Genomic DNA, 14,296 nt, shown 5'->3' on the forward strand with positions numbered 1-14,296 from the left:
TTTCTCCTAATCCACTATTTTATCTGCTCTGTCTTTGCATTCTGTTCTTCAGCGTCACGTTCTGCTCCGCAGAGCCTTGAAATGATGATAGCGTGACTTCAATGTTGAGTATGTGCCTTCAGTTGTCTCTTATCTCTCCTTTATTTTCATCTGCTCAGGGCCAGGCCTGCGCAGGAGATCCCTCAGTTCTTATGCCCAGATAGGAACAAGGTCAATTTCATCCCCAAGAGTGGCTCTGCGTTCTGCGTGGTCAGTATTGCCAAACCACCAATGCCCACACAGGAGCTTAACAACCTCAAGAATCAAAGCAACAGTCGTCTTGTGCCGGAACCCGAGCAGAGAGCATCTTGGAGAACCTGCCTGCCTTCCCAGCAACCCTCAGGCTCCTCCTCCTGTCTGTCAGAGTTAGACACACCCCCTCAACAAGCGTCCTAGCGACTGTTCACAAACTCTGCATGGCTCATTTTAATAATCAAAAGTGGTCGACACTTAGAGGACAAAGTGATTGTGAATGACGTCTGCTTGTGTTTGATCAGGTTTGTGCTTGTTCCCAGAGTAAGAAGGCAGTTTTGGGGTTAGGTTTTTGATAAACATATATTTGTGATGAATATATTAGTTTTGTATTATTCCTCTACCATTCATATGACTGAGAATGTGTCACTATGAAATCACTATGAACGCACACTCGTACAATCTGATCTACATGAGCTTCCTCAGTTTTTCAGGAGCTGCATGGAGCAGATTTTTGTGAGATATTGATGTATATTTTATAATAGTTTGCAGTGGATCTCTTTTGTGTGAAATGATTTCTATATATTAAGAGGACCAGCACATCATCTAATACAAATGATGCTTTTTTAAGGGGCTGTTCATACAAAAAAATTATTTGGTCATTGTTTACTCACACTCGTGTCATTCCAAACCAGTCTGACTTAATTTTTGCAGAATTCCCAAAAACGTATTTGAAGTATCGGTTACACTTTTCTATCCAATTACAGTTAATGGTGACTGGGTCTTTCCAACTTCAGAAGCACCATGAAAGTATCAAAATATCTCTATAAATTGTCCATTATGTCATCATGTATTCTGAATTATACAATAACTTAAAGTGAGCTTTATTTACTGAAAATCTTGACATCTGACAAGATATCTAAACTAATACAGTTAAAAAGTTGAATTCACTGCTCCAGTCATCTCACTGGAGAGAAAGATTTTCAGTAAACAGCAAGTTAAAATAAGCTCTTTCTCTTACTCAAAGCTGTCATATGACTTAAGATAACTTGAAATATAGTATTTAAATCATAGTCACAATTTATATGATACTTTAATTGTGCTTTACATTCTTTGTGAAGCTTGAGGGCTCCAGTCCCCATTCATTTTAATTTAAAATAGAGACCAGAACATTCTGCAAAACAAAAATAAGTAGTGCGGATTTGAAATAACATGAAAGTGAATACATGATGTTAAATTGTTTCTTTAAGCATTTGGAATAGAGGCAGAGAGACCTGGTTAAATGAGTCCAGGTTGATGAAGGTATTTTCTGATGAAATAGCAGGCCGTCTTTTCTGTTCAGTCCAGAACAAATCCTTAAGGGAACAGTAAGGACCAGTTGTCAGCCTTTTCTTCTCTTCCTGTCTCGCTTGTTCATAAGAGACAGAAGGGTGCTGAATATGAGAACAGAGAGTGAGATCTGTGCTTCTGACACTGTGAGAGAGCATCACCATTAGAACTGCCATTCCACTACAGGACAAGCACCCTGTAAACCTGATTCTATTGTTAGCATAGCTATAAAATGCATTTCAAATGCTTGCGGATCCGAACTTTATACCCAACAAGGAACAAAGTGTGTGAGAGGAGAACAGATGAGATGTTTTCTCACCTCTCTCAATGATTAAGCCGATTTAGCTGGAAGAATGTTTGAAAGGAGGGCATAGCAAATAAAAAGCACACGACAAAAAAAAACTGAAAAAAATGTGCAGGGACATTAGCGACTTGAGATATGTATCCAAACATTTATGTAATGTTGCCTATGATATCCAGTTAAATAGTTTACAAAGACAGCACAAAATGGTCATGTATGAATGATGGTGCATTGCATTCTGGGGAATGTGCCTCCATCTTTGTTAGAAATAAATAAATTAAAGTAGGACCAGTGTTCTTTGAAGCCAAAATATCATCAAACATGACTTGGCTGCTTTATTTCTGTTACGTATCGGACTTCTTCCAACACTACATACCTGTACAGTCCTGTTTTTTAAATTCATAATTTGAACGTGATAACAGGCTGCCATTTTATGTGACTCACACAAGTGCTTTAGTAGACTAGCCAAAGATAACTTCCTATGGCTCTTAAATATAAAGGACAGAATAAGTTGATTAAATGTAACATGAACTAGTCTAATGCCGTGTCAATAAAGTAAATAATAAATGTAGGCATTGTAGCTCAAAACTTAAGTTCTGGTGGATTTCACACCAGCCGCTTGGCTTGAGACCATCTCTCAGTGCCTCCATTTACGTATGTGCTTTGTATGCGGGGTGGAGTTCCTCACAGTTGTTTTGTTTGGAGGAATTTCCTCCTGAAGTTCCTGTTTTTTTTATCTAAAGTTCTAGGTTAAGGTTTCTTTTCAGCAACATGAACCTGGCATATTTTAGCACTTTTACCAGCGCTATGTTTAAACTATAATAAGCTCCTGGCCTGTGATTACTAGCGTAGATCAGTACTCAGGAATGTAAAAGCAGCAATCTCCTCTGGCAACCACACAAGAATTCAAATGTTTCTCGCTTGAATACAAATTGATGTTTTATCAACCGCTTTGTATATCTTCTTAGGATATGTTTTGAAGTAGAGAACTTTCTCGCCATAGGTCCAGTATATTAATACACTTTCAAATGGATAGTGGCCTTAAATTGATCTTTCTACATAGTGTGACATGTAGTCAGAGGCAAAGTTACATGGCGGTGCAGCTGACAGATATTAACAATCCACACAGACAGTTTTATTAACATTGGGACAGTGATGTATGATGTTTGTCTCATTACAAACACCACTTGTGGCCGTATGATAGTCAACGGAATAAAGTTGCACTCGCACTAAATGACTGAGAGTGTTATTTCAAGCCTTGCGGATTGGTTTTTTATTGATATGTGTTATGCAAAGAAAATATATATTTTCTTATACATGTTTGAAATATGTATTATTCAATAAATTGTTATATATTAACAATGTGTTATTCTATACAAGATATTCCCTTTTTCATATATAGACTATTTCAAGGCAACAACATAAACTGTATGTGGCCTAAACGTAACTTTCCGGTAGACCTCCACAAAGAATCAATAACTGTTAAGTAGTGTTAATGTAATTGAATACAATAAAATAATAATATAAGTTAAAAATAAAATAAATTATTTTAGGAAGTTAGCTTCAGGCCAGGAATGTGCATCCGATGAAACTGTCTATTGAAAAATATAAGCACTTGGCTAACATTGTGCGATATATTTTCCATTATATCCTCATATATTGGATGTAAAGTGTCAGCTACTTTGTGCTTATATCAAAAACAGCCCAAGTCTGAGAGCATCAATGGAAAAGTGTTTCACTTCGCATTAAGAACAATTTAACAAAAAAAGTTATGTGCTGGCAAAAATGGGATCAGCGCACAGACACCAACTTGCGGTCAATGCATGGTAAAGAGGCATGTCTTCACCTGACTGACACAAACAATAAAATTAAAACATTAGGCTACATAAAAATTAAAAGAAAATAATTTCATCTACTAATATAATTTAGTGTAATATTACACTACCGGCCAATGGTTTGGGATCCCTTGACAAAAATGTTTCTCATGCCCTTAAAAATCTTTTTATCTGAAGGTGTATGTTTCAATGTTTGAAATTACTTGTGTGGACAAAAATATAATTATGTCAACATAATATTTTATGTCAACATAAACATTTACATTCTACATTTTTATAAAAATAAATTATGGATCACATGGACAAAATAATGAAAAGAAAGCTGCCAATAAGAGTCCAGCATAGATAGAAATTCCTTTAATGCTGTTTAAAAAGCGTCCCAGGTTGATACACCAAGAAGCTGGGTTATAAATGCAAAGAGAACGATTTTGCTAATTCTAGTTTATGATAAAATAGAATGTAGAGTTCATTTATTTTAAATGCTTTAGTCACAACATACAGTAATTCCCATAGCCAAGCTGTATCATCCCATGGTTTTGATGAGTTTACTACTATTATATAATGTGAAAAATATATAAATAAAGAAGCCTGGATTTTACACACTGTGTTACACACACAGTATTAGTTCATGCAAACCAGAGCTGAAGTATATGTGGTCACAGCTGCTCATAATAACGCATCTATTTACAATCACAATAAAAAGGAGTCCGATATTAAAACACCCTATTTCTCAATTTAGATCTCAAACTGATGTCCCACCACAATTACAGGCCAGCTGCTTCATGAACCTTTTGTGAAGTTATTAAATGAATTCTAGTGAAGCCATCAGTAATATCATACGGGTGCTGTTGTTCCAGCGAGCTGTTGTGTGTGCAAGTGTAGCTGAAAGGTGTTTGATATGGTTCAGTCATGCAAGCACTTCAGCCAGTGTCCAGTAGGCCTAGTCCACTGACACCCCCACCTTTGCTTTTTGTCTGTGCTTTTGTGAATGTAGGGGCAAAAATGTTCACACGGAGGGTAGTCAAAACAGGGTTTTTTCCCCATGACTCCCTACCCCCACCTCATCCATTGCTGAAGACATTACACAGCGGTATTTCAGAACAGTCCTGGGCCTCAAAGCAGACATATGTCACGCAATATCCTTCAGCATTTTGTCTAATAAGGGACTAAGAAAAGTTGTAACGTAACAGAATTTCATGTTAAAAAAAACTCTCTCTCGCTATAGGAATGCTGGGGAGTGTATCAAGCACAGAAATACAATATCATATGTCAGACTCGTTTTTTGACAAGTTGACCATGAGAAGCCAGCACACTTAATATTGTGAAGAAATCAGAATGCACGAAACACTGTGGCACCACCCCTTTAAAACTAAAATAAGTCCTTAGAGAAACCTTTTTTTCTGAACAATATGACATGAAAGTGTTTAGCCTAGGGGGAGCAAATTGATCAATCAAACTATGAAACACCACTTATTTTTAATATGCATTGTATGTTAAGGCATTTGTCAATTCTTAGTGGCAGATCTCTTACAAAAGAACCTTTACACACCAAATTGTTTTCTCTGCTCTCTATTCACTGTTTATTTCTTGAAATGGGCCTTTTGATGTGCTCCATCAAAACCATTGTGAGACTCTAAGCCCAAGTGTGAACATGCGTCTGACAGAGTCGAGCTCGGTCCCATCTGATCTGAGGCCCTGGGGCAACTCATAATATATTCTCTCACACTGTGGGGAAAAAACAAGGGTAGACTCCCAGACAGATTCCTTGCGTTTCTCTATGTAGTGAGCATGCTAGACTTATTGTTACAAGCTCAGCTCTTTAAAAATGTCTTACATGAATTAAAATAAAGGTAAATGTTTATAGTTAAAACATCAGTATTCATCGGGTTTTGTTTGTTAAGAGGTAACATAGTGCCACTTGTCGGTAGAAGTATGTATAGCACATATGGTATAAATGTAAGACATTTTTCGCAAAGGCATTCAACAGACATTAAGGTATTTTATATAAATGTAGGCATTAACATTTTTAAATTTAAAAAAAAAAAATTAAGTTTTAAAACGTATATGATTGTATTAGAAAAACAATGTAGTTTCGGTGCTGCAACCGATACTCACGTTTTTACAATTAAAAACACGTTTGCGTTAAGTACATGTATTCTTTGTATTTCAATTAGCCTAAAATAATACAAATACACTGTAATATAGGTTTATATGAAGGGCAGCATGTCACACAATATCAACTTCCCAAAAGTATTTCATGTAAGTAATTAGCTTATCGTAATCTATCCATACTACCATGGACTGGAACATTTTTGTAAGGATAACGTTAACAGCATTTTCTTACAAGTATACCGTGACTATGACGACAAATAATGCATCCGGTTTAATGGAATACATACGGATAAAATACAGAATAAAACGTTACATAGTTTACAACCCTTCATACAAAGAATATTAAGATGAAAAATTAAATGTCTAAAGCAAAACTGCATGGAAGCAATGCCACTTATTTTGCCAATTATTCCCTTTCTGTAAAAAAGAAATAAGAAAATAAATATTATAAAAAAGAACAGTGCAAAGCAGTTTAACAGCTGTAAACAAAAAGAACGTGGTGTGATTCTTACGGAAGCCGCGAAGCTACAAAAACATGCGGATGACGCGCAGGTTTCCGCGTTTGTCGACGTGAGGAATCCTGAACGAAGACGAGGTTGAGTAGACTCGTTTTCATTTTAACCTCCTTCCTGGATATAAAGAGCGGACTCCACTGAGTCCCGTGTGTCGGTATATGTAGTCAGACGGACAGATTCATAATGAGGTTGCAGATGTAGTCTTTCGCTTGTCTGGCAATGTTCTGTCATTTAACGTTAGCCAGCGGCAATCCAACATGGCGTTTATTCTTAAAATAACATTAATTTATCACGTCCGTGTAACTAAGCGAACTCTGAATTCTGCCCAAAAAAGAAACAAAAGTTTTTTAACAAACTATCTTCTGAAATTAGTTATAATTCAAGGTGAAATGTTGTAAGATTTGCCATTGATGCTTTGCCATAGATTACCATTGATGCTTTGCCATAGATTACCGTTGATGCTTTGTTCAATTTCAAACTGTACATTAAAAAGATGGAGATGATTATTTAAAAAAACATCTAATTGTACATAAAATGTGATAACCTTCACACCCAACATTTTTAAACTGTATAAAATATAACCCACATTTTAATTCATACACCCCATATGATCTCCGTCTTTCTGTCATGAAATAAACCGGTGTATATCTGTTAGATGGAGGAGGAGGTGGAGGAGGAGCTTCAGTCCGATGAGAGAGAGGACAGGACTGTAGAAACTAAAATTCAGCCGGTAAGACAAGATATTTCATCATTCTCAACCTATCGAAAAAGTCCTGGGCATATTTTTTCCATTTTTAAAAAGCGACAAATAATTAAATATACAATAAAGTGTATTTTGTATAAAGTAATTTATAAAAATGATTGTATGTACAATTAAAGTATCATTTCATGTGTAATTTGTTTGGTTAAACTATAACCTGAGCATCGAACATGACATGAACATTTTCTGGACGGGGTTTCTCAATTTAATGATTTATGATTAAATGGATGAATCTAAAATGTAAACATTATTGAAAAGTATCAGCTATTAGTGGTTGGTGTTCTAACTATTCTGAGTATTGTTTTATGTTGTGTAAGGAATCTGACAAAAACTCAGAAACTGAGAGTCCTGAATATCCACCAGCCAATCCAACGGACAGTCAGAAGTTCTCTGCAGCTCCTGTGCAAACAGAAAACATTCTCTTAATTGACCAAAGTGGACATTCTGTACGCTATGAGCGGCTGGTGAGGACATTGCACTATAATGCACATTAATGGCCTGTTTTGCTTCGTGCCATCGACACTAAACAGATTTTTATTTTATTTTACAGGTGATTTTGACAGAGCAGAATGGACAGTTGTATGGTGTCCCACCTCTCACTCTAGGTGGCGCTCAAATGTTACTACCTCAAGGTCAGTTATTGAATAGTACAGCATCATCATCATCACTTTTATTACAAACTCAAAGTCCAATAAATTTTTTTACAAACAAATGATATAAAACACATAAATACACAACACCGTTACAGCAGTAACCACATAAGAAATCAATGTAGTACATAAATACAGTGATACCAATGCCTCCACAGCCTGGACTGATACCGTGTAGAACTTACACTTATATTAGTTTGCCCTCAATAATTTCATTTTTTGATCATTAAGCCGACAGATACATTTATACATAAGATTTTATAAAACAGCCTGAAAGTATTTACTTGTAGTCCGACAAACATTTCACTTGCCACCTAGGTCTCTGCAGCAAAATTCTCATTGCATCATTATGGCTACTTGGAGCCTTTGCAAGATTATGGAACTATACAGTATATAATGCTGTGCAATATGCTTTAAATAATAATATTTTCACTTCATCTGTACAGAAACCAAATTTATGTAAAAGTATGTTAGCCTGTATATTCATCATTCAACGTTGCCTCTCTATATCATCATCATCATCTGTCCAATACTCAGTAATAAAATACCCAAGATATTTTACTTTCTCAACCACCATTAGATTCTTATCTGACAGTGTGAAAACTGGGAAATTGAACTCTTTTTCTCCTCCGTTCTACAAACCATAATAGTACTCTTGTCAGCATTTTTCTGTATAAAATATCATGTTCAAAGCCAATAAACAGAACATAGGTACAAAATCTCCTGAAGCCCAGCACATGATGTGATTCACTAAAATATTCCCAATCATTCTGTCTTTCAAATATTTAGAGACATCTTCCATATAGAGATTGAACAAGACTGGGGACAAAATTCCTACTTGTCTCACACCATTACTAACCCTGAAAGGAGCAGAGATTTTATTGCCATGCTTTACTTGCATTGTCTGGTGGGCATACAATAACTCAAAATTCTCACAATATATTTAGGCACTCCACTTTGTATCGACTTTAGAAATAGATTTTCATCTTAATCTATCAAAAGCAACTGATTCAAAAAGATACATGCCACGCTTCAGTACTGCTGTGTCTTCTGTTAAACAGGTGTGTTTTTAGAGAAAACAAAACCCCAAGTAACTGTTACTTCCATGAAAGACAGTGATGGCACTAATACTTCATCTACAGTCACAACACAGAATGTCACTGATCCTAAGATTCAAAGTAAAGGGTGAGTAAATCTAGGGTCAAGGGCTGGAAATGGAGGGCAACGTAGGCGTCGGAGTCCAGAGAGTGAATTTTATGGGGGGATGGAGTTCTACCTGTCGTGGATTATAGAGGATACAGTGTATAGCATTTCCTTTTTTCTACACAGATAGATAAATGCTATGCAAATGTCATATACAGTGGGACGCAAGAGTCCTTCCGACCATTTCGGGCATTAATTATAACAAAGTGTTTATTCCTTTTTATTAAAAGGTTTTTTAAAGAAGCACTGATTATTTAAAATATTTAACGGTGCTCTTTTATTTGGAATGAATAGGAATTGGCTAGCTGGTTTCAGATAAATTTAAGACCTTGTTAAATGTCACACATTTGAGTTAAGTTATTGATTTTTTTCATCTCTTTCAGTTCTTCTTATGTATTTGGGCCCCCGGTGAAGGCATTGTCTCCAGGAGCACCAAACTGGGCCTTGAGACTGCGTGAATGTGAGGTGTGTGCTATAGAAAGCTGCATGTTTTATGACAGAACATAATACTTTCATTTCAGTGAGACAACCTTTTGAACTCACACTTATGTGGCTTGCTAAAGTGTTTTTGTGATTGTTTCATGGGGAGCAGAAAATCGGAGACTCGTATCGCGGTTACTGTTACACAGAGGTAGAGATGGAGTCAATCCTGCTTCTACACAAGCAACAGACCCACACTGTGTTTGGCACCCGTCAATCACCCTCACCTGCAAAACCTGCTTCCCGACTCATGTGGAAATCCCAGTATGTGCCCTATGATGGCATTCCTTTTGTTAATGCAGGTAATCAGATTTCCTCACTTAAATATTTAAGTCTAAAATGTTTTAGCTGTTCTAATGCAAGAGTTAAAAAACCGATAATACCATATTGAGGAGTTGTTTACTTAATTTTGGTTATTCAATATTTTATTCTAATGCTGTTGTTACAGATCATGTAAAAGTTTTTCAAGATTAGTCATGTCATGTCATTTCATGTTTGTTTTTTTATGTGGGTTTTAAGGCAGCAGAGCCATTGTGATGGAATGCCAATTTGGTCCACGGAGGAAAGGTGCTCAGCCTAAAAAAGGACCAGAAACACATCAAAACACCCATTACAAAGCAACATGCCCTGCCAGGTAACCAACCTTCAGTCTGAGCAGACGCAAATACCAGATTTATGTTTAGATTTGTTTGAAACATCCATGCTGTTGATTAAACTGACTTCATTCATCCATCAGGATATATATTAAAAAAGTGCGAAAATTCCTAGAGTACAAGGTTCCAATGGATCCCACAGTGGACAAGAAAGTAGTGCGGCAGGATCAGGAGAAAGCCTTCATCAACCTCAAGAAGAGCTTGTGGAATGTTGGAGGGGTTCTGAGGTACAGTATAACATCTTCACAGTTCTATCAACATTACAGCATTATTTCAGCGCTCACTGTTTTGTTTATTATTTGTTGCATTCATAAATAGATATTACATCCAGCTCCCTACAGAGAAAGCTCATCTCTACCATGATGTGGAGACTGCAAACCTTCCTGAACTTCCAGAACAGATCTACTTTGCTGAGGAACAAAAAACCGAAGAGGACAACACAGAGGAGGAGGGAATCGATGCAATGCAGGACATCCAGATGGAAGACGGAACATGCGTACCCTCTCGACTGCACCCACTGGTGGCAGAGAAGATCTGCGAGATGGTGGCACAAGGCCATAACCAGGTTTACACTGTCCGCAAGCAGCTCAGGTACAGATTCAGCATTACAAATTTAAAAAACCTGCAAAAAAGCGTATACTGTATCTGAACACAGTGGCATTTCAGCTACTTGCATCATTCTAGAAAGTTTGTGGAACGTGAGATGTTCAAGCCAGATAAAGTTCCTGAGAGACACAATCTGTGTTACTTTCCAACTGTCAATGACATCAAGAACCACATTCATGAGGCTCAGAAAGCTCTTCAGATGACAGCGGGAGTTACCTCAGATACAGAGGTGAACACAACATGCATTTCCAAAGCATTACATTTATTCAGTAAAATAATTTTTATGGTAGGTGTAAAAACATCTTTCATGTTTGTGTTTTCTCACAGTGGAAAGCAGATCCTTATTACCTGATACCAGACAATGTGACCTTGAAACCTGCTACTGTGGATGGTAAAATACTATGTTTAAAGGGACAGTTCAACAAAAATAAAAATTCTGTCATCATTTAATCAATTTAAACAAGATGAAGATAATTTTTATTTGGATTTTCAAGAGAACAACAATAGGTAGAAGTACTGAGAGAGAAAATAAGAAAAAGTAGTTAAAACCACAAAAGCAGTGTAGACTATCACAAAGATACATCATCTTATCTAGTATCATCTTATGTTACAGTATTATTTAAGGATATGTAAGTGAGCTTGCAATCAATATCAAAACATTCCAAAGAACTAGCCCACAACTTATAAAACGATTCAGATTTACCTTTTAACATGCATCCAGTTTTTATCTAGGATAATAATTTCTTTAGTCAGGGCCAGCCTGTCTAGGGTGGGTCATTGCCGACCCACTCATTCATAATCAGCTTCCTACCTAGCATCAGCAAAGTTTTAAAAACATCTGCAAATTCCAGAAATGAAAATTGGCAATATACCCAATAGACACATGAGTGGTGAAGCTGTAACCTTTCGCTTGCAGTTAATCACAAACATTGCTCCATATGTCAGAGATCTTAGAGCATACACAAAGACAATGAAAAAGTGTACCAGTACTGTTTTTGCATTTAGGACATAGAGGAGATACTGATTTATTTATTTTACTGTAGTTGTATGGAGATATGTACGCTCTATGTACAATATTAAATTGCATTTCTTTGAATCTATTGCAAACTGAAATATTAGATGGCAGTTTGATAATATCTTCCCACACATTTAGAAGAAAGACATTTATACAGAATTGGAACAACTTGAGGGTGAGTAAATTAAGACAGAATTTTCATTAAATTGATAATTTGACTGTCATCCTTACAAAACTGTTGTTGTTTACCATACTACGTTCATATACTGGTGTTGTATTGACAGTATCCTCTCAGAAGGGGGCACTCTTAGAAGGGATAGACACACTTTCTCCAGAAGCTGTACAGCTCTTTAGCTCTCTGACCTCACTGCAGCCCAAGATCTTTGCACAGCTCCAGGTAACCTTGATACATTTCATTATAAACTCCATGTAGTCTCTTGTTGTACGTGTTTGAACAATCTTTCATTTGCACGATTATTGCAAATAAATCAATTATAAACATATTGACCACTTGGCTTATGTTCTTTTCTAACAAGGCTATCCAGCTACAGCCTGTCCTGTGTCCAGGAGAATCTACTACTCAGCATCCACCAGCAACACCAGAACCCCTCCATCCAACAAGTCCTCCACCACCACAAGCTCTCCTGCTGAGTCCATCCCAGTTCCTTCATTCGAATTCCACTGGAGAAAGTACAGCTCTGTGTGACGCCCCGGCCCTGCTCAGCACCAGTCAGCTAGTGAGTGTGACCTCAGTGACTAACGCTGGAACAGACAGTGGCATCACACGGATCCTGTTAGAGGATGGACAGACTATTCAAGTCCAGATTGTGGGCGCATCTAGTCCAAGTGAGTTTGCATGTATATCTTTATTATAATGTTAATATTGTCCATGACCATTTATATGTAACAAATTATTTTAGCAATTCTTTTGCTTTGAAATAATCATAGAGTGATGCTTGTTGGTTCATTCTTCTGTTGTTGTTTGGTTTTGCTCAGCTTTGACTCCCTCCACGGATGACACTCAGGTAAAGCCTGAGCCTCTGCAAAACCGTGAGCAGGATTTAAATAGACACTTACAATCATGAGACGAGAACAGAAATAAATGTACACTTTGCTTTTCTTTATTTGTGACTGCAAACGATGCTTCACTGTGACATTTGTTTTTATTACTGGAGACTGATTAATTGCAGTTATTCCAGTATTATGTGAACATTGTAGTACATGCAATGTTTATTTTAGATTTATTTATATTTTTGTTTATGATCTCATTTTGCTATTTTTATTTATTCAAGCGACTTGACTAGGGATGAAAATTAATTATGTATAGCTAGAAGTCATGTATGTATTTATGTCTTCCACATAAACAATTATTAAATTTTCTTATGTGATCTTGTGTGTTCTTCTAGACGGTTTCAAATAGTGATGGGAAGTTCGGATCATTTTATAGACTCGGACCTTTGAGTCTCGTTCAGCAAAATGAGTCGTTCGTTCGTCACGTGACAGCCCCGTATGCTTTACTAATGCATTTTGAGTCGGAAAGAGAATTGATTAGTTCACCTCTCGAGTCTCGAGTTTGAGTCGTTCGTTCGTCACGTGACAGCCCCGTATGCTTTACTAATGCATTTTGAGCCGGAAAGAGAATTGATTAGTTCATCTCTCGAGTCTCTGGTTTGAGTTGTTCGTTCGTCACGTGACTACGGGGCTGTCACGTGACGAACGAACGACTCGAAAAACCCGAAGACTCGAGACAGGTGAACTGATTCCAGTACATAACCTTTAGAATGTTGCGAAATGTGCATGCGCGACTGAATGAATCACTCCCCGAGACGACTCGTTCTTCCCGAGTCCCATTAAAGATTCGTTCAAAGCAACAACATAAACAAACGTTACTGTTTGTGCATGCACGCTTTTGTGGCCCAAACGTAACTTCCTCTACCCATCCGCAAAGAGTTCACTCAGATTATTTCTGATAAAAAGCTGATAATAAGAACCATTACTTGGTACTAAACTAAACTCCTTATTGGTTCTGCTAGATCTTAGTGCTGCATTCGACACCATTGACCACAGCACGCTCCTACATAGACTCAAAAATGGTCGGTATTAAAGGAATAGCTCTGAAATGGCTTAGATCTGATTTATCTGACCGTTTCCAATATGTAGCAATAAACAATGAGGTGTCCAGTAAGGTGTACCACAGGGCTCAGTCTTAGGGCCTATGCTCTTCGCATTATGCTACCTCTAGGAGATATAATAAGACAACACAGAGTTAGCTTTCACTGTTATGCTGATGATACGCAACTTTATATTTCCTCGAAGCCTCATGAAACAGCTATTCCATCAAATTGTGGAATGCATAATCCATATAAAAAAATGGATGAGTAACAATTTCTTATTACTGAACTCTGAAAAAAACTGAATTTTTACTTATTGGACTGCTTAACTATTGATAGATGTTCCATAAAACCCTCATCTTCAGCAAAGAATATTGGCGTTTTATTCAATAGTACTCTGTCATTTGAGAAACAAGTCGCCAACACGACATATATATATATATATATAAACTACATCATGTGCTGTCACCATCAGATGCAGAGAAGCTAATTCAT

At 36.9% G+C, this 14,296-nt stretch overlaps 2 protein-coding genes across 2 annotated transcripts in view; both read left to right on the plus strand.

Annotated features, from left to right (window-relative positions):
• Positions 1–3,092, plus strand: part of fam117bb (family with sequence similarity 117 member Bb) — a 44,576-nt gene extending 41,484 nt beyond the window's left edge. Inside the window, exon 8 of the mRNA XM_079464442.1 lies at positions 159–3,092. Within this exon, the coding sequence (XP_079320568.1) occupies positions 159–435 (277 nt within the window). The 3' untranslated portion in view covers positions 436–3,092. The remainder of the gene's footprint in view (positions 1–158) is intronic.
• A 3,229-nt stretch (positions 3,093–6,321) lies between these two features.
• On the plus strand, positions 6,322–13,076 carry carf (calcium responsive transcription factor). The gene is made up of 15 exons (XM_079463844.1): positions 6,322–6,403; positions 6,979–7,053; positions 7,401–7,547; positions 7,634–7,715; positions 8,795–8,918; positions 9,320–9,401; positions 9,529–9,718; positions 9,936–10,050; positions 10,153–10,296; positions 10,388–10,660; positions 10,754–10,904; positions 11,003–11,066; positions 11,975–12,087; positions 12,227–12,536; positions 12,687–13,076. Exons 2-15 carry the CDS (start codon positions 6,979–6,981, stop codon positions 12,773–12,775), a joined length of 1,959 nt encoding a protein of 652 aa, XP_079319970.1. The 5' UTR covers positions 6,322–6,403; the 3' UTR covers positions 12,776–13,076.
• Positions 13,077–14,296: the final 1,220 nt, after the last annotated feature.

Source organism: Barbatula barbatula (genome assembly GCF_947034865.1).
Source record: "Barbatula barbatula genome assembly, chromosome: 9".
Taxonomy (NCBI): Eukaryota; Metazoa; Chordata; class Actinopteri; order Cypriniformes; family Nemacheilidae; genus Barbatula; species Barbatula barbatula.